General features: G+C 42.0%; 1 protein-coding gene across 1 annotated transcript in view; it reads right to left on the bottom strand.

Annotated features, from left to right (window-relative positions):
- The window catches only part of SH3D19 (SH3 domain containing 19), a 181,865-nt gene that overhangs the window by 107,120 nt on the left and 46,896 nt on the right, over positions 1 to 27,849 (bottom strand). The window contains exon 2 of the mRNA XM_079707671.1: positions 7,251 to 7,290. Coding sequence (XP_079563797.1) covers positions 7,251 to 7,290 — 40 coding nt within the window. The remainder of the gene's footprint in view (positions 1 to 7,250; positions 7,291 to 27,849) is intronic.

Here is a 27,849-nt window from a genome sequence, read left to right as displayed (position 1 = left end):
CGCCTGCCGATGCAGGGGACACGGGTTCGTGCCCCGGTCTGGGAAGATCCCACATGCCGCGGAGCGGCTGGGCCCGTGAGCCATGGCCGCTGAGCCTGTGCGTCTGGAGCCTGTGCTCCGCAACGGGAGAGGCCACAACAGTGAGAGGCCCGCGTACCGCCAAAAAAAAAAAAAAAAGAATTGAAGTAGAGTTGGTTTACAATGCTGTGGCAACCTCTGCTGTACAGCAAAGTGACCCAGTTATACACATACACTCATTCTTTTTTTAAATGTTCTTTTCCATTACGGTTTATCTGAGGAGACTGGATATAGTTCCCTACAACTTGCTTTTTATCATCCAAAATTCTGTTTCTGAGATTTATCTATGTTGTCACACGTAGCTGTAGTTCCCTCAGTCCAAAGAGTGCTACTCTCAACATTCCTATACATAGTTCCTTTGGCACAGGTGAAAGAATTTCTCTAGGGTATATAACACCTGCTGGGTTGTATGGTATGGGCATTTCAAGCTTTACCAGACATTGCTCAATTATTCTCTAAATATGACGTACCAAATTATTCTCAACCTCTAAGAACTGTTACTGTCAATCTTTGAGATACCCGTACCAACTCAATGGAAGTGAAATGGTACCTCATTATCCCACGGAACACATCTTCTTAGTAGTAGCAAGGTAAAGAATCTTTTAAAATATTAGTTGGTTCCTTAGGTTTCATCTTTTCTGAGCTCCCTGCCCCTATTTTACTGAGTTATTTGTCTTTTTCTTTCTGATGCATAGTTTTTAATTTATGTTGGACACTAACTGTTGTGGCCTATGTGCATTGCAGCCATGACTTGTCTTTTCACATGCTTCTGCTGTCTCGATATACATAAGTTTAAAGTTTTCACAATGTCAAATTTATCAGTCTTTTTCTTTGTGGTCTGTACTTGTCTAAGAACTCATTCGTTACTCTAAAGTCATAAAGATATCCTTATGTATTTCTTCAAAATGTTTTACTTTTTTACTTTTATGTCTTTAGATTCTACCCTACAGGATAAAATAAAGCAAATTCCATCTAGATTTTTAAATACGGATAATCAACTGCACCACTTGTTGACACGTCCGCTTTCCCTGCTGACCTGTACTGCTGGCTCCATCACAGCATGTGACACAGAACCATGCGTATCCATCTGTGTCTTTGCTGGACTCTCTATCCTGTTCCCTTGACCTGTTTCTCTGCTGACAAAACACTTGCAAGAGTCTACCTCCTGGTCTTGATCTTTAAAGTTTCCTTGGTTATTTGGTTTTTCTTGTTCTTCCTTATAAATTTTAGAATCATTTTGTCTAATATTTTAAAAATTTTGTGATTTTTACTGAAATTCCATTGAACTTTATAAATGGGTATCAAAGGGCATTATGACAGGCTTTAGGAAGACTAATATTCAAATGATAATTTTTGAGAAATAGATTAAGGTTCTCTGTTTTGCTGCCGCCTTTTTTTTTTTTTTTTCCTGCTATAAGTTATTTCCTTGTAGTTGGTAAAGCATTTAAGGCAAAGTAGCTGGTTTTTCAGCCTCCATAAGTCACTGGGATCTATTATTCAGAGCTGGTGGGGTGATAAAAAGAGTTCCTAATTTTCCATTGCTGGCACGGATTGCCACAGGGCTTAACTTTCTTCATTATCTTTAGCTCTTACCTCCCTCCCAATTAGTTTCCCAAACTGCCATTCCATAGTACATTTTTCTAGATGGTATTAATAGCTGTGTCTGGGAAAGGAAGTAACAAATTCAAACAAATTTTAAAAATCCTTTATAGTAAGTCTCTCACTTGGAGTTTTATAATGCACTTCAGTACATCAAAGACTCTCAGTAAAGAAATATGTCTAATTTTGTGTTAACTCACCATCTCCAAACTTTTTGCATGCACTAATTATTCACTTCTTGCATCCTGATATCCCACAAAGAATGTTCCATGGGACAGCAATTTGGGAAATGGTGTATTTAAACTAATAACGAAAAGACAAGAAGAGTTCAGATATTTCTGACGTCTACAAAACAAACGAATCAAAAAGCACCCAGCAAGCCTCTTGAAAATGCCTTAGTGATGTTTTTCAGCTTGGGGTCTTAGTGTTGACCTATACCTAATAAGACTTTTCCTTTAACTTGACAAGAGTTTTACTTTCCTTCTTATTTCAGCACCGAAATGAAAGAACAGGCAGCCGTCCCAGATTTTTTCACCTCTCACTGTGAAAGCTATAGAAGTATTTGGCCTTAGAAAAACACAGACCAAAGAAATGCATCTCTTATCCTTGCTGGGCGTTGAGCCCATGCTCTTGCTGCCAAGTGGCCCGAGGAGAACCAAAAAACATACCAAAATTAAGTGACTTTTATTTATATTTTCTCCTTTCTGCTCTGTTGATGCAGCAGGTATTAATTTGCTTGATGCACTGCTGGACTGACAGGGTGGCCTGGCTCAGCTAAGGATGGGAGGGGAAGAGGAGGTCACTGCCAATCTCAGCAGACACCCTGGACAGACAACAATGACCTTCCCTGGAAAACATTTCTCCTTTCTTATAGGGCATTACTTCTTGCTGTTGTAGTAACAAACATTCAATAACAGTCATGGGCGAGTTTTGAGAGTCAGGTTTTTCCCAATCTGCAAGGGAAAAACACTGGCATTTCCTTTCTCTGTTCGCGTTACATTTGACATTTATTCCATATTCATTTATTAAGTGCTCATTGTGGACCAGGCACAAAGCTAATTGGTAGGGTTACCAAGACCAGCAGCAGAGTCCTTGAGAACCTAAACTATAAATTAGAGGTTGAAGACCGAGTACCACAAGCATTGCCTGAAGCAGAACTAGGAAGACTTGGATCCTGACGTGAGAGACTGGGAATGTAAATCCCAAACAATGGGCGCTCTGTGCTCCACGAAGCTGGAGACTTTTTCTTGTTTTCGGTTGCATCCTGAGCCTGGATATTTATCTGCTACTGAATGAGGAAGGGCTGGAGCCATCTAGAATCATTATTTAGCCATGCATGAATCTTTTCTATTTTATCCCAGCACTAGTTTGTCCAGCTTTTCCTTGACATGTTCCCCTACAGAATGGCGCATTCCATCCTTGACCTGCTATGCCTGGAAATCTTTCCTCGCATTGTGCAGAAATCCACCCCCTCAAGGTTCCACCCACAGACGCATATTCTACCCTCTGGGATGCCGCAGAACACACAGAACCGTTCCCTCCACTGCTACTTTTTATTGTGAAATTTTCAAGTCTACAGAAAAGTTGAAGAAACAGTACAATGAACACCCATATATACTTATCATCTGTTCATCAATTATTAATATCTTCCCATATGTACTCTGTTTTATCTCTTGCTGTGTTTTTTTTCTTCATGAATTATTTGAGAGTACGCTGCACACAGAAGCCTGCAACACCTCTAATACATCTGCATACATCTCCTAAGAATAAGGACATTCTCCCACATAACAGCTTTCCTACTATACACCTAAGCAAAGTAATATTAATCAAATATTATCTAAAATAAAATTCATATTTAAATTTTCTTAATTATCCCCAGGTTTTTTTTATTCTTTTATTTTATTTTTATTCTTTATTTTTTTCTTGGCCACACTGTGTGGCTTGTGGGATCTTAGTTCCCTGACCAGGGATCGAACCCAGGCCCTCGGCAGTGGAAGTGTGGAGCCCTAACCACTGGACCACCAGGGAATTCCCCAAAGTGTTTTTTGGGGTTTTTTTTTTTAATCTGGATTTTAAAATTCCAGGTGAAAAAAAATCACAGCCTTTTTTAATCTAGAATATTTTTCTAACCTTTTTGTATTTTTCATAACATTACCTTTTTTTTTGGCCAGGAACACTACTACATAAGTGATATCTGTGTACACTGCTAAAGCATCAGCTGGAGCCACATACCGTCAGCTTGTCTCACTAGTGGTGATGTGGATATAAGTTGACCACTTGATTAAGAATGGGATCACCAGATCTCTTCATTGAAAAGGTACATTTTCCCCTTTATAATTAAAAACTTAAATATCATCTTATGGGAGTGTGAATATCTACTCCTCCAACAATTTTTTACCCAAGTTTTAGGAGCCACTGGTAATCTTTGCCTGAATCAACTATTACATTGAGAATTATAAAATGATAATTTTCTGATTCTATTTCTTCTTCTACATGGATTTTAAAAAATCCAGTGTGTTAGAATCCACTATCATTTAAAACTTTTTTGCTACTCAAATTGGCCCAGATTTGGCCAGTGGGAGCCCTTGAAGCTGCCTCTTAGGCCTTTTTGACATGACCCCGTTAGTTGAGCATTTCCTACTTTCTGTCACTAGGGGTCCAAGCTTACCTGTACTTTCCCCTTCCCAGGACCTAGAAGTAGCCATTCCTCCGAGGCTCCCTGGTTCCTCTTAGAGGGAACAGCACTTATGAGGAACAGTTTTTCTAGTCTCTTCTATACAGCCCTCCAGGTGTTGGAAGCCAGTTATTTCTGTCCCATACCCCTCCCCAAACTTCCAAACCAAGGCTAACTTCACCCAATTTCTTACACAAGTCTTCCTGCAACTTAGCTTCGATTTCTACCCAGCTCGTCTCTTTCATAGTCCCTGGCCCAACTCAGCTGTTGTCTTCTATCCCAGTGGGTCCCAACCTGGCTCTGCATCAGAATCACTGGAGGACTTCTTTTTTTTTTTTTTTTTTTTTTTTTTTTTTTTTTTTTTTGTGGTATGCGGGCCTCTCACTGTTGTGGCCTCTCCCGTTGCGGAGCACAGGCTCCGGATGCGCAGGCTCAGCAGCCATGGCTCACGGGCCCAGCCGCTCCGCGGCATATGGGATCCTCCCAGACCGGGGCACGAACCCGTATCCCCTGCATCGGCAGGCGGACTCTCAACCACTGCGCCACCAGGGAGGCCCACTGGAGGACTTCTTTAATACACAGATTCCCAGGATCCACTCACTCCACACTTACTGGATGAGAATCTCTGGAGTAGATCAAGGGACTCTGTTTCTGTTTTCTTAAGTTCCCCAAGTAATACCAACATAGCCAGCCCACGGTGTATGCCAATTTTTTAAGGCCTTGTGGACCCAGTATTGGATACAACATCAAAAGTGTGGCCTAGAGCTACCCACTTTTCTTGTACCAGACATTAGAGTTCTTTCAACATAGCTAAATCAATGCTGACATTTCTGGGGAGGTGGAGGCAATGACATGAAATTTTTGACACAAGATGACTGAATTTATTTATTTAGTTGATGTTGTTGGCCCCGTCACGGGGCTTTTGGGGATCTCGGTTCCCCAACCAGGGACTGACCCTGGGCCACAGCAGTGAAAGCCCAGGATCCTAACCACTAGGTCACCAGGGAACTCCCCTCATGATGAATTTATGAATCCTCCAGATCTTTTCCAACATATTATTAAGGTGTATCTCCCCTATCTCTTCATGCTCCACTGATCCTTCAGCCTTAGGTGTAAGGATTTACATTTGTTCCAATGAAAACACATATTGCTTAATTCAGTTAAACTTTCGGTATGTCAAGGGTCTTATGCATCCTGCTTTTATCATCCTAATTATTTTTTACCCTTCCAACTTTATGTCAGTCAAGCACGCTGTCAAAGTCCCCTTACATTGTCTCTTTTTCTTTTTTTTAAAGATTTTTTTTTGATGTGGACCATTTTTAAAGTCTTTATTGAATTTGTTACGATATTGCTTCTGTTTTACATCTTGGTTTTTTGGCCGCGAAGCATGTGGGAATCTTAGCTCCCCGACCAGGGATTGAACCCACACCCCCTGCAATGGAAGGCAAAGTCTTAACCACTGGACCGCCAGGGAAGTCCCTTCTATTATTTTTTTAAGTATTAAAAAATCACTCTTACACATATTTCTATGACTGTGGTTGTGGTTATATAACTGTATGTGTTTGTCAAAACGCATAGAATCATACAGCAAAAAGAGTAAATGTATGTGAATTACAACTGAAAAAAAAAATCAGCCTTATATCCCAAATACTCATTTACATTTTTCTCTCAGATTAGGTCTCACTAACTTATTCTGATTGACAATCTCTGCAAAATGTATTGCTGTTCTAATAGAGTTTTCATAGATTTTGTATTATTATTATTATTTTTTTTGCGGTATGCGGGCCTCTCACTGCTGTGGCCTCTCCCGTTGCGGAGCACAGGCTCCGGACGCGCAGGCTCAGCAGCCATGGCTCCCATGGCTCACGGGCCCAGCTGCTCCGTGGCATGTGGGATCTTCCCGGACCGGGGCACGAACCCGTGTCCCCTGCATCGGCAGGCGGACTCTCAACCACTGTGCCACCAGGGAAGCCCTAGATTTTGTATTTTTATTCATCTGAGGTCAATGCATTCTAGAGTTTGATACCTTGAAAAAGCATCAGGATTTGTTTACCAGGCCACTCAACCCAGTGAATGTATTATTACCATTTTATCAATTCCCACAATATAAAATGCAAAGAAAAAGTGATGGAATGTGGAATAAGGTGAAAATAGTATTTTAAAAATTACAATCCTTCACAGAACTGGGTTAAAAAATCGAATACAGGCCTGTCATTCTTGCCTAGGAGTGGAACTTAGACAATTTGCCACATATAAGTTTGACAAGGATTTAAAATTATACTCTTCAGTGCTGGTGAAGGTCTTGTGAGACATACTCTCAGACAGCATGAGAAAGAGGCTGAAGCAATAGAACCTTCCTAGCCATTTGAAACTATCTAACAAGAACTTAAAGAATTCAACTGGAATACATATATACTGATAAAATCTAGAAAGAATTACATCAAATTTTTAGCAGTAGCCAGCCATTTCTAGCTGATGAAAGACATGCTGGGTTTTTTTTAATGCTTTATATTTTAAAAAATAATTTTAAAATTTCTACAATGAGCCCATGTTAGTTTTATAATTAGGAAAAAAGCAGTACATATTTATAAAAAATACCAATTAAAGAACAAGGAGGAAAGTAAACCACAAAAGGAAAGAAGCAGGGATAAAATAATTTTTTGCAAAGATATACCTGTCACTGATAGGAATTCTCAGAATAAAATATGTCTTCCAGGTAGTCAATAATTTTATAAAGAATTTTTGTTCAGAGAATGAACAGTATTTCCCTTGTGAAACTTGAGTGCTACAGAGGATTCAAATATACAGTATTTCTAAAAGGGACACTTGCACTCCCTCCAAACAATATTTTCCAAATGAGAAGCTTTATACAGAGCTAGTAAATACTATAAATTCATACCTTGAAGAACGATGCTCTGGTTTATTTCGTTCGTTTGGATCTGTAAAGAAAGAAGACAGTTACATTTTAAAATGCTCTTTAGACGTCCTGGGAAAGAAGTTCTTACATCCCAGCTGCCGTACCCTTAGATTTCACAAAGGACTGTTCAAAGGTTGCTGTGTCTTCCCCTTGTAAGGCTCCTCTTCAGAGTTGAAAGGATTTGTCTGACAGAGGAGGTACGAAGGATACGAGGAAGGACGGGCATGTAAGGTTTTTACAGTTTGTTAAAATCACCTCCTTAGAAAATATATCATTACATGTATTGTTTCATTTTCAAAGATCTTTGCTGTTTTAAACACTTTGCTAAAACCAAAACAAATTTAGCTAAGGAAAAAAGTAAGGAAACTGAAAAGCCACAAATTACTCAGCTCAAAAAAATCATTCCATGAATCATGGTTGGCAAAAGCTTCTAACAGGATGGGGAGGGGGAAAAAATGAGCAGTCAGCTACATCTGCAAATACCCGGAGACCAGTAGAGCCTCTTCCTTAACTCTCTATCACCCAGAACTTTTCAGAAGTTGGATTTCCATGTTTCACAGATAATTAGGTCTAATGTGCCGTAAGGCAGTGGTTCTCAACCAGTGTCAACTTTGCTCCTCCTCCCCAAGGGGACATCTGGCAATGCCTGGAGACTTTTTTTGGTTGTCACAGCTGGGGAGAGGGAGCTACTAGCATCTGGTGGGTAGAGACAACGGATGCTGCTAACCACCCTACAACAAAGAATAATCTCACCCAAAATATCAACAGTGCTGAAGTTGAGAAATCAGGAGCCTGGCTGCTTGAAGTTTTTAAAAATGCCTCTTTGCACTGTTCTGAAATGCTCTTAATCAGCCTGAAGACTATTATATACAAGAGAAAGAGCCACGAAACCCACAGGATGTCTTTTTTTTTTTGACTCTGAGTAATTATTTTTTCTTCAGTGCATGCTTAAAAATAAATAAATAAATGAAGTAAAAAGATCTCAGTGTTATGAAAAAACTAACAACAGAAAGCAGTGGGTAAGCCACAATAAAATCCTACACGATGACTTTTAAAAATCCTATGCAATGTTATCAAAATACAGTTCTCTAAAGTATCTTCTGAATTAACACTAACATGATATAATTTAATGGTGAAACAAAGATTAGACAGGGATTCTCTTTTTTTTTCTTCCTTAATTTTACTGCTGATGGAGCAGCATAAAGGCAACGAAGACATTCTCTAAAACTTCTAGAGAGATTTATGGAAGAAAAGGAATCAGATTTACATAGTTAAATATAAATTCTTTCTGAATGGGTTCATAATAAAAAAGAAATGTCTTTTTAAACCAAGGAGTTAGCACACAGGAAGACACTGTACTCTGAAACACTAACAAGTAGGAAGAGTCGCAATAAAACATGTTTGTTAAGATATAACGCTCTTCAAAAGGCACAAGGTTAATATGCTTCTGGTTCCAATTTCTCTACACACTGAGTATTACTGCCGCTTTTAAAACTTTTGTTTTAATTTAACTTGGTTTACCCCTCCCTTAAATAAAAACAGAGTTTTTCACTTGTTGAGTACTAAAAATTTAAAGTCAGGAATACAGCGCACATTTTACTCATTTTTTCTATCGCTCCTCTTCAGCTTTTAGCCTGTTAGTTTTGCTAACAGAAGTAAAGTATGATGTCTCAAGGTAAAGCTAGAAACTAGATGTAGATCAGCTATCCTCATAACAAAGCAACAAGTCTTACCTGTGGCTAAGGATGAGCTAAAAGTCTGCCCGTAACACCATTTGCTGTGGCTGTGGTCCTAGTTTCGTTCAGTTTTTTTAGGCATGTAATAGCGAATTCCCCTACAAATCTTCCTAGTCGTACAACACACAGGAGGAAGGGAGAAACAGAGTCACAATGCATGTAAACAAGACCCAGCATCTGAGGGCTTCCCTCCAGGGCCTGTTCTGATTGGCAGATGTGTTATGATCAGTCTGCACAGCTGGAATGTGGCCATTCAGGAAGTGAATGGCTCATGGTTCTCCTTCTTTTCTGGTTAAAACAGGAAATTCTACAGTCATTTTAATACTTTCTGCTCTAAGAAAATACAAATACCTCCCCACTGTACTTCTCTATTGAGAAGTAATTAAAATCTGAGACAATAACTTGATAATCTGTTGGAGGACATTTTAAACATTTCCTACCAAATTCACTCAGCGTTACATGTGTTACATTTCTATGTAAATATGCATAAACAGTTACTCCTAAGACCCATATATTTGATCATTTGAGGGTAAGGGTAAATTATCCATTACTCACAATATTCCCCAGCCCCTAGCTCTTGGCAGTGGAAAACAAATTAAAATACATGTTCTTGGCTTGATCTTTTTTCTTAAAGTATACAAATAATTGTACTTCACATTTTGCCATAAGCCATCTTTTAGCTTGAAAACATATAAATATGTACTGTCTGTATGTTGTGTACCTCTGTGTCTACACATATTTTTATATACTTATTTTAAGCAAAGTAATTTTCATGATAGCCGAGGCTATTGTACAATTGTCGAGAGATACATTAGTGGTAACACTGAATTTCTGGCAAAATAGTTAAGTGGTCATTTTGATCCAAAAGCTAAGACTGAACAAAACAAAGCACTGAGGGCAGATTTGGGGTCTGGATCTTGCCAACAATAATAAAACATTTGGATTAAAATCCCCTTATGAAAAATGAGAACAGATCTGTAGCAAACATAGAAATTTCATCTTGACTATATACAGTGCTTTAAGCATATGGTTTCTATTTATTTCAAATTAAATACTCTTTGGCACACTCCCCCCAATTTTTTTCAGAGTTTCTAATTTTTAAATAATTAGAATATACTTGCAAAGGCTTCCCAAACTTTTACATATTTAGAAATCACACAAATAACTTACTAGCCCAAAGTCTCACCATTTCCACAAAGAAAAGAGTTATTAGAGATAAGAATGCCCTAACTCTAAAATTTAGTTGCCAAATGGTGCACATTTGCTGTGGATAATGCACTAACTCTGGGGGCCCACCAAGTAGAGCGTGATGATCTTTAGGTCACTCAAAAATGAGCAGTACACTCTCAATGTGAAGGTCAGCATGACTGGGTGGCTGTGTGAAAGTGTGTTGGTTTCATAGGTGTATGTCACCCCCCCACACACACAGACACGCAACGGAGAGACAAAGAGCGGGAGAGCGAGAGACCTTGCATTCCCTGTCCCCATTCATCCACGTCTCCTAGTTGATAAAGCTAATTGAGGAAATGGAAGAATACCCTGCAAGAATAACAAAGGCAGAAAGTAGGCAGAACTGGTGCAAAGGGTGCTGAAGCCTGGATGTGTGTAAATGTTGTGAGGACGTGGAAAGGAGGCAACGTGCACATCAAGGGCACCAAGAATCAGGAGAGTGCTGGGAAGTTTCCATGGGTCTGTGTGAGAACTCCAGATTACCCACGTTTTCCTGCCATGATGACTCCTGGTTCTAAGTAATCGGACATACACGACTCCAATGTTCATATATTTAGGTGGTGTACCACCATTGTAGAAATAGGCCCTTATTCTGGTAGGGACAGCTTTTTGGGAATGGCTAGACAGATTCTACTGATGCTAATTATTCAGGGTGATTCTGAATCTAATAATATGACAAACACTTTGAAATGAAGATGACAAAAATGCAAATGTCATCTTTTGCTTTGATTAAAACTAAGAAGAATGGCCAACTCAGAGCTTATTAGAATCCACTGTAAGACATTCAGGCTTTGAGGATTTGGCTCTGATCACTTAACTGGAAAGAAAAATCAAACCCCACTGGGTAGGGACTTACACTACTTGCTCAAGTCAGCAACAAAAGGTCCTAAATCATTCTTTGAAATTAGTGGGAAGACAGTCCATGGGAATGAAAATACATAGAGTGGGAATCTGTCTTGTACCTCATATTGGAATACTAACATGTCTCTTTAGAATGACTATTATCTGTGAAGGGATTCTGGATCAGACTCCAAAGCATTACTTACATACTCCGGCTTGGGAGTATGTATGAATAGTTTATGTTTTTAAAAAAAATGGTCAATGCCTGTCAGTATTAACTAAAAGATACACACATTCTGAAGAATTCTTTGCACCTACGATATTATCGCCTCTTTACTTACGAGAAGCAGAATAAATAAAACAATGAATCCCTCCATTAGAAGACAGGGTATCTACGCAGGGTTCACAAATCCTACTTTAATGACTCTAAAAGATAGCAAAACTGGTTCTACTCAAATAGAACATGAATGGAGTTTTTTTTTTTTTTTTTTTTTTTTTTTTTTTTTTTTTTGTGGTACGCGGGCCTCTCACCGCTGCGGCCTCTCCCATTGCGGAGCACAGGCTCCGGACGCGCAGGCTCAGCGGCCATGGCTCACGGGCCCAGCCGCTCCGCGGCATGTGGGATCCTCCCAGACCGGGGCACGAACCCGCCTCCCCTGCACCGGCAGGCGGACTCTCAACCACTGCGCCACCAGGGAAGCCCATGAATGGAGTTTTATATATCTCAGTTGAGAGTTTCAGAGGCTTTCCTAAAATCTTTAAATGGTTCTTATATGTAGGCTGAGAAAATGGCAAATATGTCTACTTGAAAAAAATCCAGCATTCGTTCTAGAAATTACTGACACCAGCTAATACCTATTCACCTCCTCTTTCTTTTTTTTTTTTTGGCTGTGTTGGGTCCTTGTTGCTGCGCTTGGGCTTTCTCTAGTTGTGGCGAGCAGGGGCTACTCTTCGTTGCAGCATGCAGGTCTCTCATTGCGGTGGCCTCTCTTGTTGTGGATCACAGGCCCTAGGCACAGGGTCTTCAGTAGTTGCCGCATGCGGGCTCAGTAGTTGCGGCACACGGGCCCTAGAGTGTGCGGGCTTTGGTAGTTGCAGCGCGTGGGCTCAGTAGCTGTGGCACATGGGCTCTAGGGCGCGCGGGCTTCAGTAGTTGTGGCACACGGGCTCAGTAGTTGCAGCACACGGGCCCTAGAGTGTGCGGGCTTCAGTAGTTGTGGCGCATGGGCTCAGTAGCTGTGGCACATGGGCTCTAGGGCATGTGGGCTTCAGTAGTTGTGGCACACGGGCTCAGTATTTGCGGCACACGGGCCCTAGAGTGTGCAGGCTTCAGTAGTTGCGGCACACAGGCCCTAGAGTGTGCAGGCTTCAGTAGTTGCGATGCGTGGGCTCAGTAGCTGTGGCACATGGGCTCTAGGGCATGTGGGCTTCAGTAGTTGTGGCACACGGGCTCAGTATTTGTGACACACGGGCCCTGGAGTGTGCAGGCTTCAGTAGTTGCGGCGCGTGGGCTCAGTAGTGGTGGCACATGGGCTCTAGGGCACGCGGGCTTCAGTAGTTGTGGCACACAGGCTCAGTAGTTGAAGCACACAGGCCCTAGAGTGTGCGGGCTTCAGTAGTTGCGGCATATGGGCTCAGTAGTTGTGGTGCATAGGCTCTAGGTTGCACGGGCTTCAGTAGTTGTGGCATGCAGGTTCAGTAGTTGTGGCTTGCGGGCTTAGTTGCTTAGCAGCATGTGGAAGCTTCCTGGACCAGGGCTCAAACCTGTGTCCCCTGCACTGGCAGGCTTCTCAACCACTGGGCCACCAGGGAAGTCCCTCACCTCCTCTTTCTAATTCCATTTCACCACCCTCATTCAGGTGTGTTTCCAGACTGATTTTTAGCCACTTTTGAGACTCTCACAGTGACTAGTATATTGCTCTTTTAAATGGTAGGTTTTCAATACATATGTATCTGTTGTTGTTGAACTTAAGCAAGAAAGTTACTACTCTCTTGGTCCAAGGAATGAAAGAACATCTGTGAGTGACCATTGCACGAGAGAAGTTGAGGTGTATTTACATAAGCGCTGCCCACGCTTCTGTGGATAAGTGGAAAAGTCTAGTCTACAGCACTGCCAATACTGATACCTTTCATTAATTCTAATTATAAAGTGCCTCAACTCATTCAAATGAAGCACGCTAAAATCACAGGGGGAGAGAAATTAGAGAGGGAAGGGAAGTTTTTTCCACGTGGAAGTTATGTTTCACCAAAGAAGCAGACTGTCTCTGGAATCTTGTTTTCTCCTTCCCATGCCTGCTGCCTTTACCTGCATTTTAGGATCTGATCAGCACTTGTATGAATGGTTGTGTCTTGATCGAATATTCTGGTTCCTGTCTCTTCCCCTCCAATACAGCCGTATTCCTGGCCAGATAAGTCCATGCCTCAGAAAAATTACAAATTACTATGTGCCCCAGACTCTGAGAGGACTCCATGAGGTAATGACAGTGACATCCTTAGAACGCTGCCTGTGCATAATAATAAATGTCAGCTGGCACCTGGTGTTAAAAGGCCAGCTATTAACTAGGTGGAGTGACTAGTCCTGCAGAGTAGTGATTGCACAAGTTACTTAACCTCTCTACATCTCAGTTTTCTATCTACAAAATGGGGAAGAATACTATCTTTGTAGAGTTTTTGTGAGGATAAATGAATTAAAGTGTATAAAGAGCTTAGCGCAGTACCTGGAACATAAGTTTTACAAGTCGAATTCTGCCACGACTATTCTTTTTTCTTTTCTGGCATGCTGCACAGATTGCAGGGTCTGGTTCCCTGACCAGGGATTGAACCCAGGCCACAGCCCAGAATCCTAACCACTAGGCCACTAGGGAACTCCCCTGTTACGACTATTCTTATTATCTTTCATGCCTGGCTCAAGAACCACCTTCTTCATGAAACTGCCCCGACTCCTCTTCCTCTTTAGCATCCTTGTATTAGTTTCCTGTTGCTGCTGTAACAAATCACTTTAACCTTTGTGGCTTAGAACAACGAAGATGTATTACCTTATAGTTCTAGAGGTGAGAAGTCAAAGTAGGTCTTACAAGGCTAAAATCAAGGTGTGTGCACGGCTATATTCCTTTTGGAGGTCCTAGGGAAGAATCAGTTTCCTTGTCTTTTCCAACATCTCGAGGTCACCTGCATTCCTGGGCTTGTGGCCTCTTCCTCCAACAATGTAGCATCTTTAAGTCTCTGACCCTGACCTCTTCCTCCGACTCCCTCTTCCATTGTGGAGAAGCCTTATTATTGACTACATTGGGGCTGCCGGGATAATCCAAAATAATGTTACATCAAGATCAGTTGATGAGGAACCTTAATTCCTCTTTGCCATGCAATACAACGTGATCACAAGTGCCAGGGATTAGGACATGACATCTCTGAGGGGAGAGCATTATTCTGCCTACCACATCCTACCTGAACTCTCGTACTATCTATACCATTCACTCGACATTTAGCAATACTAAATAATACTGTATTATTATTTAGCTTTAGGCATCTGTCTACCCCCTTATCCTATCAGTGTGTCTGATGAAGGCAGAACTCTTAGACTCTGCTTGACAGACTGCCCCTCGTAAATGTTTGTTGATAATGGTAATACCCAATGCCCTCCCAAGCCCTTTCCTTTCCTGCGCTGCATTCTTTAGGCTGTGGTTGGTTCACTGATACATCTGATATTGCTGGAAAATGTGCCTTCCTAAGAATTCCCAAACATTTTTTTTTTTTTTTTTTTTTTTTGCGGTACGTGGGCCTCTCACTGCTGTGGCCTCTCCCGTTGCGGAGCACAGGCTCTGGAGGCGCAGGCTCAGCGGCCATGGCTCAAGGGCCCAGCCACTCCGCGGCACGTGGGATCCTCCCGGACCGGGGCACGAACCCGTGTCCCCTGCATCGGCAGGCGGACTCTCAACCACTGTGCCACCAGGGAAGCCCCCCAAACATTTTTACTTTTTATAAACACCCTAGTGATTTAAGAATCACCTCTGCCCTAAAACAATCCACATTTGGTCTATTCTTCTGTCTCAAAGCAGCTCTCACCAAACCAAACTACACACAGGAGAAAAAAAAAAAAACTACATAGCACATTTGCACTGGAAGAAGAATCAGCTATTTGATAACAGGCTGCTACTTCTTTTTAATAATTCTTCCTTAAATAGTTCAACTGAATCATTTTGATTGTTGAGTGCAACTCACTACTGAAAGAGGCTTTATATGATTTGAGTTTTTTATGTTAGTTTCACAGATGAAACATCAGAGCCACCATCTACACTGCCCACGTTCACCTCAAAGTGAATTCGGTAGAGACCTCTGGAAGATGGGCATTTCATCAGAGCCACTCAGGTCCTGGGAGGCAAGGTGATGAGGGGAGTAGACGGAAGCAGGCTTCGCAGCAAGGTGTCCTCAACACTCCCTGCTGCTCCCACCTCAAGCTCCCTAGTGAGTCTCTTAATAATTACTTTTGCAACTCCTTTTTTAAAATAAATTTATATATTTTATTTATTTTTGGCTGCATTGGGTCTTCGTTGCTGCGCATGGGCTTTCTCTAGTTGTGGTGAGCAGGGGCTACTCTTCGTTGCGGAGCATAGGCTCTAGGCTCACGGGCTTCAGTAGTTGTGGCACGTGGGCTCAGTAGTTGTGGCTCACAGGCTTTAGAGCGCAGGCTCAGTAGTTGTGGCGCACAGGCTTAGCTGCTCCGTGGCATGTGGGATCTTCCTGGACCAGGGCTTGAACCCATGTCCCCTGCATTGGCAGGCGGATTCTTAACCACTGCGCCACCAGGGAAGCCCCCTTTGTAACTCTTCTTGTTACAAAATCTCACTCTTTTCAGCAAGTGAAACTTGTGATTTAAGATGGGATAAAAAGAACTTTTAGTTAAAAAAAAATCTCTAGGGCTTCCCTGGTGGCGCATTGGTTGAGAGTCCGCCTGCCGATGCAGGGGATGCGGGTTCGTGCCCGGGTCTGGGAAGATCCCACATGCCGCGGAGCGGCTGGGCCCGTGAGCCATGGCCGCTGAGCCTGCGCGTCCGGAGCCTGTGCTCCACAACGGGAGAGGCCACAACAGTGAGAGGCCCGCATACCGAAAAAAAAAAAAAAAAAAAAATCTCTATTCCCCCAACTGCCAAGTTAAAAATATTAGACCCATATTCAAAATATTAGGCCACTCCTAAGGGTTTTTCTAAAGGAGGCATAAATTTTACCTGGAATAAGATATGCTACAAGAAAGGTAACCTGAGAAAGTGACCCAATAACAGGGATTGCTTTCAGTGTTTCCTAAATTCTAAAAACCTCTGGGGTAGTCACAAAGCATATTAGTATCTTAAAGGCTCTAAGAAATATTACAATTAAAAAAATCTGTTCGATTTTAACTAGCATTTCCCAAACTAATTTGAAGAGGAAACATTTCGTACAAAATCAGACTTGATATCTAGTACCTTAGCATGAACAATGTTATTTCATTAGCACCATCCACTCCCCTGGGAACCCAAGGCCCCTTTACAGAGCTAGTATTTGCATCTCCACGTCCAGCGCCACCCCTGACATGTAGATGGCACTTCTCTAATTAACTGAACTCCAGCTGATGTAGGGCCAGGCACGGTACCCAAACGCAAAAAGGAGAAGGAACTAATGATGAACAAATCCCCCAACCCGATCGGGTTAAACCCTGATCTTTGAAGATTATATTAAATGTGTCCTTCCTTCAATCCCGTCACTTATTTATCTTTGATTTTGCATTGTTTGGGTTAATTTGTGCATTTTAGAATTACAGGTTCCACGAAGAAGGTTTGTGCATGTAGTGCTTCCAGGTCTTTACTACCGGGTCTTACCCATAATGGGAAATCAGTTGCTATTTCAGGATGACAACCTAGATAGAGGTTCAGGGCAGGAACTCTAGGTCAGACAGGCCTTGTTTTGAGTTCTTGCTCCACTGTTTGTATATTACCTGAATGACCTTAGCAAGATAGTTAGCCTTTGTAAGCCTCAGCATCCACACGTAAAAGGGGGACATGTCATAGTAGTACTCATCTTATCAAGCTGAACAAGGATTAAATGAAGAGATGCATACAAAGGATAGCATTGTGGCTGACCATGATAAATGCTCAATAAATGTTTACTATTATGATGATAATATGGGGGATACAGAATATTCATAGAGTTCATAATATTGTGAATAGAATTATCTAAAAGGTTAATCATCCTTTGTCCAATATGGATTTTGAAATTCTGCAGGATTTTTTTCTTGCTTATTAGTGGTGAAGAGGACAGGAATGCACTAATAAATAATTTCCAAAATCTTCCTTGACCCAACGGCTCCAGCCTCTTTCCCTTCCCCTTCTTTTGAACCAAGGGCTACTACGAAAAATGAATACATATGATTTTCCCTTTTTTTTCATTTTCCCACTGTAGCCTCTGACAGCAGTGATAAATAAGCCCTGAAAGTAAGCAGCAGAAGGAAGAAAGAGAACGAAAAGGCAGACACAGGTAGTCCCTTCAGGATGAAAAACTGTGCCAACCAAGGATCACCACCCCTCCCATCCCCTGAAGCCTTTTCCCAATCCGAGTTCATCCTGAAGGTGTTAAGCCCTCACAGTCATTTTCTGAGACTCAAGATTCTAACATGAATTTCCTGAGAAGGATGAATGAGTGATATAAGGACAGAAACTAAATAGATTAAATATAGGTATTTTATCTGTTTATGAAATTACTGAAATCTGCCTCCATATTTTAGGATTCTATGGATTTCTTCTATAAGAATCCAGAAAACAAAGATTAAAATGTGTTATTTCAGGTGTCAAAGGGTAGGTAACATCTCTAACCACAGGTTGCCTTTTCAGCTCTTAGGGTAAAAATAAAGATGATTCTTTTCCCCCTTAAAGGGCAAAAAGGTCCATTCTTACTGTTCCTCTCCCTTTAGCTCAGGATGAATTTGCAGATGTCGCAACAAGGTTTTTGGTAGAACTGACTCTGCAAAGTGAGCAAATATCAGAAACCACTGGAACCAAGAGACTCCCTTATCTGGGCAAGCAGGAAACAAAGGGAAAATCACATTATTCCAAACACCACACACCTCACTCTGATGTGCAAACCTTTCCTACATGGTTGAGGAGTTTTCTGATCGGAGTCTTATTTTTATCCACAGTGGGGCAGCCTTGGCCTCTAATCTAGAATTATGAAAAACTTTTTTTTTCTTTTAATCAATTAGGTCACATCCAAGCCTGGCCACGTTACCTTACTGACGGGTAGAGAATGTATTCTCTGTACAACAACACACGGCTTCTTGCAAGTTCGGGCCCACCAAGCTCCCTCCTCTCCACTCCGTTAACAAAGTACCATCCACACAGGCACCTTCAAAGGCTACTGGAACACAGACAAGGAGCATGCCCAGTGGCCTCCTGCTCTTCAGCTGTGTGGCTCAGTTCCGAGTCTTCACAGTTCTTAACACACAGGAACTTGGGGTGAGAGGAGGCCCGAGAGGCATCTGCCATCTTTGCTTTGAAGCTTATTTGTTTCCCACGGGCAGAGATAATGCTCTCCCTCCAACCCCCCAGGCCTCCCACCCCCGCCAACACACACAGTGCCCCACACCTGTTGGCACTTATCACATTTTGACTCACATTATAATTCTCTTCATGTCTTCACGCTTCCACCACTATCAGTTCCTCTAAGACAGGGCCTTACGTACCCTGTCATGCCTGGCAGAGCCCCTTACACAGTAGGGAAACCTAAGTATCTGTCATTGAATATACTGGCATGAAACCTCTCCAACACCTCTGCAAAGTGGACAGCTGGGCAAACAGTTTTAATTCACTACCTCGTGCTCTCAATAATCTTATGCTACTAACATGAAATTTATGGGCTCAACAGAGTATGGACACAGGTGCATGATGGGAGGGACAATTCATTTAAAAATTAAAAGATTGTGAGACAAGCTTGAATTCTGTTGGAATACTGTTTGTTGTTAATTCTTGTGCCCTCGGAGTGAAATTTTTAAAAAAGAATAAAGTGACCTCAGAGAATTATTATATTTTTATAGGATACCAATCTGGATGTTGCTGATTTTCTTTTCAAATACAATTAGCTGTCTTTTTTATTGCAATGCAAAGTCCACTCTTAATGACAGCTAAGACATACAAACATTGGGGGATGAGGAGGAAGAATTATAAGATATATTAGCCACATGACCAGAAATTGGCTCTGGGGCAGCTGGTGTATCATTTATGCACACCAGACTTTCAGATATCTTGGGTTTGCCTGTCATCACCACACTACTCCACACCCAGACTCATGGGCACATGGTGAAATATGTTTGTTTGCATCATTCATGGATTAACCCACGTGCCACAAGCAGTTAAAAATTAGGTCTGAAAAACAGAGTGATCATTTGATCAGGGGACAAATCCAGCAATATAGGGATGAAATACAGGACCTATTCAACGTTGTCAGAAACCAAAGTAAGGTGTTGTGTGCTTTCTCCTCACAGAGCTGTAAATGAAACACCAGCAGATGCAGGTGAGTGAGATGATCTTAGCCACTTTCTGGCCCCGTTTGCTCAGGTAGAGAGCTCTCTGATCTACTAAGCTCTGGGGCCAGAGAAAAAAGAAACAAAGATAATGCTGACTGTCTTGGAGGATAAGAGATTAAGGAATACAGCTGGAACACAACAAAATCTGCTTTCGACAAACTCACAATCCATGTTGAGGACTGTAAGAACAATTTCTAAAGCATAATGCGAATACAGAAAGTACATAAAACCCTTAACATTCTTGATTGACATATCAAGAAGAATTGTGAGAATCTGCAAAGTCTTCAACAAAAATATTTGCACAAATTCCCAGACCTCTCCCAAATAACAATTTCATCAAAATCCATGTATTTCCTGTGTATATCTTTGTAGCATGAGTCAACTGCATTTTCATCTTTCACTACAGTTTTATCAATCACTTGCACAGCTGTACTTACCTTGCAGCAGGAATTAAAAAATTCCTGCATTAGCTGACATGCAAATTACTTGGACTTACACAGTTGCTAGTGAATAATCAAATGGTGAATATCAAAATAAATGAATGCCCAAGAGCTACCAAAATACAGAATTATAAGAGGTTTAGTTGTGACTAAGACATCTCCAAAGGCCTCCCAGAGTAGATAGCATTTGATTTGAGCAACACTTTTTTTAAAACAGTATTCATTCATTCATTCATTCATTCATTCATGTGGCTGCCCCTCGTGGCTTGTGGAATCTTAGTTCCCTGACCAGGGATTGAATCTGGGCCCATGGCAGTGAACGCGCTGAGTCCTAGCCACATGAGTCCCTGAATTCCGCCAGGGAATTCCCTGAGCATCACTTTAGGTTGGCAAAATTTGAGAAGTAAAAACGGATGAAGTGCATCCATCTAAGTTTAGGACAATCATATGTACAAAAGTGTGACAGTGCGAAGAACTGAGGGAAAGTGTTGAGTAATCCAGTTGTAGGCAGACCTCAAGGTGTGAGGAAAATATACTGGGAGATAATATTACAAAATTAATTCAGGATCACTTGCAGCAATTCATGGATGTCATGCCTTAGCATCTGTACTTTTCTGTAGGCAATGGAGGAAAGGTAACCTGGTAGGATGGACTTGGTAGAGGGGTGGGGAATGGAAGCAGAGAGACCACTAACAACAGTATAAACCAGGATTAAAAGCAGACGTAAGGAGAGAGTAAGAAGAAATGAAAGTGGGAAGGTTGAGGGGATACGACAGCATTAGGAATGGACGGTACGGTTTTGCAGGAGGAAGCGGCAGTAATGACATGGTACGGGGCATCTGCTAGCAGTAACTGAGGTTAGCAGAAAAGCAAGATGAGAGAACAGGCAGGGGGATTTTAGGGTTAGGATATATTAAGTGTGAGGCTTCTAAGTGAAAAATCACATGGAAATGTTTACTTGACTCATTCAAGATGGCTGAATAAGTAGTTACATCCACCTCCCCTCCCTCTAAATGTGAAATGACAATAAAATAGAACTTCAAAAACTGAATGGAACCATAACAAACAAACAAACAAACCAAGAATGAGAGTCATCAAGGGATCAGAGAGCCTGAGAAACCAGGGTCCAAGACATCAGAGGTTAAACAGGAATTCTCCCTAGGGAGCTCCTTCTGCATCAAAGAATAAAAAGTAGGCCCTGAAGCAACCAAAAAGACACTTAATTAAAGAGCTGCATTCAGGTCACCAGATCCAGCTACTCAGCAGCGCCCAGACCATCCCACAACCAATTACACCTTAATAGTCAGTCAAGGCTTCCCTTTTGAGCTAAAGGCAGAAAACTACTGTCCACACAAAGTTGGTGATCTGCCTGGGAAGATTCCCTGTGGGGGACCTGGGGCTTGCCAGGGAGAAAGACTAGAGTTTAAGGTAATTTACGATTTACGGTAACTTCAGTCCCAGAAATTGAGAGATGGAGAAGAAAGACATGTCCTAGAGGTAAAATACAGTCAACTACTCCATCTCCAGATACATTTAACCCCTTCCTTATTTTGGCAATTTGGGGGGGGTCCTGAGCTTGCCTTCCTCCTCCCCTACAGGAAAGCCCACCTATTACTGGTACACCCATTACTATACCTGTTGACACAGGCAATTACATCATCCAGAAGAAAGCATTTCTGGAGAAACAAACCCACTACCTATACCAATCAATTTAGTCTTTTATTCATAAACATGTACCTACAACCAATGATAAGCAAACATCTATGGAAAATCAATGATATAAAAATAGAAAGACCAAAATGTATGATCATCTCTGGATCAAAAAGAAAGAAAATTTACGGAATAAAAGGGAACATTTAAGATATTCTAATTGGGCTTCCCTGGTGGCGCAGTGGTTGAGAGTCCGCCTGCCGATGCAGGGGACGCGGGTTCGTGCCCCTGTCCGGGAAGATCCCACATGCCGCGGAGCGGCTGGGCCCGTGAGCCACGGCCGCCGAGCCTGCGCGTCCGGAGCCTGTGCTCCGCAACGGGAGAGTCCACAACAGTGAGAGGCCCACATACCGCAAAAAAAAAAAAAAAAAGTTTACGGCTTTTCCATAAAAACAAATGAAATAATGCCATTTGCAGCAATATGGATAGACCTAGAGATTATCATACTAAGTGCAGTATGTCAAAAAGAGAAAGACAAATACCATATGATATCACTTGTATGTGGAATCTAAAATATGACACAAATGAATTTATCTACAAAACAGAAACAGACTCACAGACATAGAGAACAGACTTGTGGTTGCCAAGGGGGAAGGGAGTGGGGGAGGGATGGGATGGATTGGGAGTTTGGGATTAGCACATGCAAACTATATATTACATCAATATATAGAATAGATAAACAACGAGGTCCTCCTGTACAGCACAGGGAACTATATTCAATATCCTGTGACAAACCATAACGGAAAAGAACATGAAAAAGAACTTAAATATATATGTGTAACTGCATCACTTTGCTATACAGCAGAAATTAACACAACACTGTAAATCAATTATACTTCAATAACTTTTTTTTAAAAGTTTATGGCTTTTTCTCCAAAATGCTACTCCTAAAGATCTATCTTCAGGAGAGAAAAGTGAGGGAAATTTCCCTATGAAGATAATTATTGCACAGTTCTTTTTTTTTTTTTTTTTGCGGTATGCGGGCCTCTCACTGCTGTGGCCTCTCCCGTTGCGGAGCACAGGCTCCGGACGCGCAGGCCCAGCGGCCATGGCTCACGGGCCCAGCCGCTCCGCGGCACGTGGGATCTTCCCGGATCGGGGCACGAACCCATGTCCCCTGCATCGGCAGGCGGACTCTCAACCACTGCGCCACCAGGGAAGCCCTGCACAGTTCTTTATAATAGCAAATCCAAGTGATCAACAATAGAGGAATGACAAAATAAATTCTGACACATTCATCCTTTTATAAGCTATGCAGTTATTATCACATTCAACATCTACTGAGTGTCAGGCACTTACTTAAGTGCTTTACTCTTTCAGCCTTCACAAGAACCCTATGAAGTAAGTCCTCTTATTTACTGGTCCCACTTTACTGATGAGAAAGGAAGAAGTTGAGTTACTTTGCTGAGGTCACGAAGCTAGGTCCTAGTACTGGGATTCCAAGCCAGTCCAGCTCCAGAGCCCAAACTATTCAGCATATACTACATTGCTGTTTTGTATGTTACTTTTCAAATGTGATACTGAATTCTATTTTATAATTTTTCTTCCAATATTCACAGCAAAACATCTCTGTTTTTCTTTTAGGAGAAATATCTTTTCCTTGTTTCAATATCAACGTTATTTTCCCTTCCATAAAAAGGAATATGGAAACTTCCCTTCATTTTCTATCTTCTGAAACAGTTTAAAATCATATTGGGGGCTTCCCTGGTGGCGCAGTGGTTGAGAGTCCGCCTGCCGATGCGGGGGACATGGGTTTGTGCCCCGGTCCGGGAAGATCCCACATGTTGCGGAGCGGCTGGGCCCGTGACCCATGGCCACTGAGCCTGCGCGTCCGGAGCCTGTGCTCCGCAACGGGAGAGGCCACAGCAGTGAGAGGCCCGCGTACCAAAAAAAAAAAAAAAAAAAAAAAATCATATTGGGATGATCTGTTAAGGTGTGACAGATGTGCCTTGTGAACCTGAAGGAGAGGGAAGGGAGGGTAGCTCTTTAACAGCTTTATTTCATCAATAATTAATTTTCTTTCAGATTTTCTGTCTTCCGGGGTCAGCTGTGGTCACATACTTTCCATTTCATTAAAAAAAATTAACAGCTTTACTGAAGCACAATTTACATGCCATAAAATTTACCTGTCTGAAGCGTACAATTCAATGATTTTTAGTAAATTTACAGAGTTGTGCATTCATTATCACAATCATTTTCAAACATTCCCATCACCCTAAAAAGATCCCTTCTGCCCATTTAGAGTCAATCCCTGCTGCCACCTCTTGCCCCTCCATTTTAATAGGACAAGTCTATAACCTTAATGTTTATGGAAAGATGCATCTATTTTATATGTATCAAATAATACAGTAGAGTCAAATCTTGAGTCGAATTGCATATAATGTGACTATATTATATTAAAAGGTTCTTTACTTTTGAGAAAACAATGTGGTGCTGTGCACAAGTGGTATAATTTTCTCATCACTCATTAAAGCTACCTGGTACTCATGGAAAAAAAGCAGTATGATTGTTCTCATTTTCCTATCTTCAGTACTGAGACTTCCAGAAACACTTATACTTAATAGCCCCATGGGCAGCAAGCAATAGGAAGCAAATACTAAAATATGATCACCCTGCCTTCTGACACATCAGAGATTGCCATTCTTCCTTATTTCACGTTAACCTTGTTCTCTAACAATAAAATAGTTTTAAATAATTTTCATTTTCTTAATTTCTTTTTTTCTCCTAATAAGAGTCTGGCTATTTCTAAACTGGACAAAGTGTTTTACCCATAATGTTCAGGAATTTAGGGCTGACCAGCTGACTAGAAGTCCAGCCAATATATTTTTAGTTACCATTAAGTAGAAATTTCTTTAATTAGGAAGCATTAGTGTCATCTGATTTCTGATCCTTGCTTCAAAGTTCTCCGGATACAATAGGGAACATTTAGTAAAAGATTAAACTTAATTTAACATGAAAATATTTTTACATGTTCAAACATGCATAATCCAGTCAGGAGATATTTAGATCTAAGATTAGCAAAAACTTCTTTGAGCATCAAGAATTTCTTCCAATGATAAAAGTCAACAGAAAATAGACTCCTGGAGAAGCGGAAAGAGCACTGACTTTGGAACCATAAACATGGGTTGAAATCTATCTTGGTCCTCACAATGAAGGACCCAGGGAAAGTGAAAGGAGAGCCACGGATCTCTGCGTGCTCCTGATAAGCCTAACATTCACTGCCTTTCCAGCATAATCCGCCTTCAGGACTAACTGATCTTTTCACCCAGCCTCAGATACTACTTCTGTGGTCTTCCCTGGCCTCAGGATCACCAAGAACTGCGCCCTCTCCACGATCTCAATGTTAAGCATCTCACCTTCCCAGAACGTTAATTATCTCTCTTCCACTCCTTATAGCAAAAATGCCAATTCCACTATTTTTCAACACCATTAGGATGTATAATCCACTGGTTTTTACCTTGCTTTACTCTCTGCACACCCCCCCCCATTCCTTACTTCCCTCCTTTCTGGCTGAAGCTCCTGATTTATCAGTATAATCACTCCCTTCTCCCTCCCTCTTCACCACATGCTCGGCAGAAATCCTCAACCCGGTTCCAGTCAACCTCTGCCCTCTCGATGCCTCCACCCATGTTACTGAACACTGCTTGTGAACACACGACTATGCCAATTTCACTTCATATTCAAGTGGATACTTTCTGTGCTCAGCAGTCACACTACTGTTTCTCTGGTCCATTCATCTCCCACACTCAGTTCACTCCTTCTTAAGTCCTCAACACTTCCCTTCCCATCCTCAGCAGATGATGGCTTTCCTAGTTCACTGAGGAAATGAAAGCCATCAGCAGACGACTTCTACCACCACGTCTCCCACCAGCTGGCATCTGTGCCCACAGGCTTGCTCGTGCTCTTGTAGGAAAGACCGGTCTGTGCTCCAATCTAAGCATCCTCACCCCCTACTAGTGAGTTAGGCTCAGTCCCCTCCTGTCTGTCAAGGACACCACTTCAGTAATTCTCTCCTGCATCATCAATTTCCCCCTTTCCTGGATAATTCCATCAGCACACAAACATGATGTAATTTCCCTCATCTTAAAACAAAACAACTAAAAACTCTGCGCCACCCAGGTTCTTCTGCCAGCTGTGTCTCTACCTCCTTTAACAGCAAACCTACTCTTCAAAATTGCCTCTATTTGCCGTCTCCAATTACTCTCCTCTTTCTCTTGAATCCATTTCACGATACCAAATCCAATGGTAGGTTCTTCATTGTTTGCAGCACTTGGCAGCCAATCACTTCTTCCTCCTTAAAACACTTTCTCTACATACTTGGCTTCCAGAATACTTCTGTCAGTTCTCTGCCTTCCTCTCTGCTTTCCTCTCAGTCTCTTATTGGTTCCTGCTTATCTCATCCCAACTTTGGTGTGATCAGTCCTTAAAACTCACAGAGGGTTTTATTTATGTTCACTCCCTAGATGACCTTATCTCATCTCTTGGCTTTAAATACTATGACATGCTGACAGCACCCTAATCTAGCCCTTCAGGTTGTGGAATCTCCTCATTCCAGAATGGTATATTCAACTGCCTAGTGGACATCTCCAGTTGGACATCTATCAAGCATCTTTTTTTTTAAAAAAATATTTTATTTATTTATTTTTGGCTGTGTTGGGCCTTAGTTGCGGCACTCGGGATCTCCGTTGCGGCGTGTGGGACCTTTTGTTGCGGAGTGCAGGCTCTTGCTTGCGGTGTGTGGGCTTCTCCCTAGCTGTGGCGGGTGGGCTCCAGAGCGCATGGGCTCTGTAGTTGGCGGCATGTGGGCTCTCTACGTGTAGTTTGAGGTGTGTGGGCTCAGTAGTTGCGGTGCACGGGCTTAGTTGCCCCACGGCATGTGGGATCTTAGTTCCCCGACCAGGGATCAAACCCTCGTCCCCTGCATTGGAAGGCGGATTCCTAACCACTGGACCACCAGGGAAGTCCCGATCAAGCATCTTAAACTTAACATGCCTATGAATGTACTTCTTGTCTACCCCTCAACAACCTCCTCCCCCTACCGTGCACCCCATCTCAGTAAATGGATAGCCTACACTTCCGGGGGCTCAGGCCAAAAACCTTGGAGTCATTATCGACTCCTACCCACAACCAATCCATCAGCAGGTCCCATTCGCTCTGCCTTTAAAATGCAACCAGAATCTGCCACTTCTTACCACTTCTGTCTCAATGGCCCTGGTCCAAAGCCACCATCCCCTCCTGCCCAAATGACTGCAGTAGTTTTCTGACTGGTCTCCCTGTTTCTACCCCTGACCGTTCTCAATCCAGTAGCCAATGGGTTCCATTTAAAACTTTAAGTCAGGTCAAACTGTTGCCATTCTACTTAGAATAGAAACCAAAGGCCTCACAGTAGCCTAGGAGGGCCCACGTGGTCTGGCCTTGTTCCCTGTCTGACCTCATTTCCTATCACTGGAGCCCCGGCCCACTCTGCTCTGGCTTCAGTGTTTCTCAAATATCCCACACACACCCCTGCTCAGGAACCTTGTAAGTTATGCTCTGTGCTTCAACACCTTTATCCCAGATAACCCCCTGGCTCACTGCCTCTCTTTCCTCAAATTCCTGCTCAGAAATCACCTCAGTGATGCCTCCCCTGACCGCTCTATTTAAAAGTGATGCCCACCCCAGCATCCCTATCCTGTTTTACTGTTCTCCAAAGGACTTGTCATGATCTGACCTAAAATTAAAATATAAACTCCATGATGCGGGGCTTTTTCTATGTTGTTACCCCACTATTCTAGAACAGCACCTGGCATGGGCACTGAGAACATGACCGCTACATACATGAGTGTTGACCCTGGACCTGGGAGACTGCCAGAACATGGAGGCAGATTTCTAGACAACAAATCAGAAGATTTAGATTTAAATCTGATGACTAGACTAGGAAATAGAAGCAACACCCAGCTTGGCTAGTGAACAGTATGATACAACTCGTTAAGTCATTTAACCTCCAAGATCCTCAGTTTCCTCATTTATAAAACAGAAATGAAAACATGCTTCCCTCACGGAGTCAATGTGTGGATGAAAATGTTATGCAAACGTAAAAT

Source organism: Hyperoodon ampullatus (assembly GCF_949752795.1).
Source record: "Hyperoodon ampullatus genome assembly, chromosome: 1".
In the NCBI taxonomy this organism is placed as follows: Eukaryota; Metazoa; Chordata; class Mammalia; order Artiodactyla; family Ziphiidae; genus Hyperoodon; species Hyperoodon ampullatus.
Note: the sequence above shows the minus strand (reverse complement) of the source record. Positions and strands in the feature narration are given on the sequence as shown.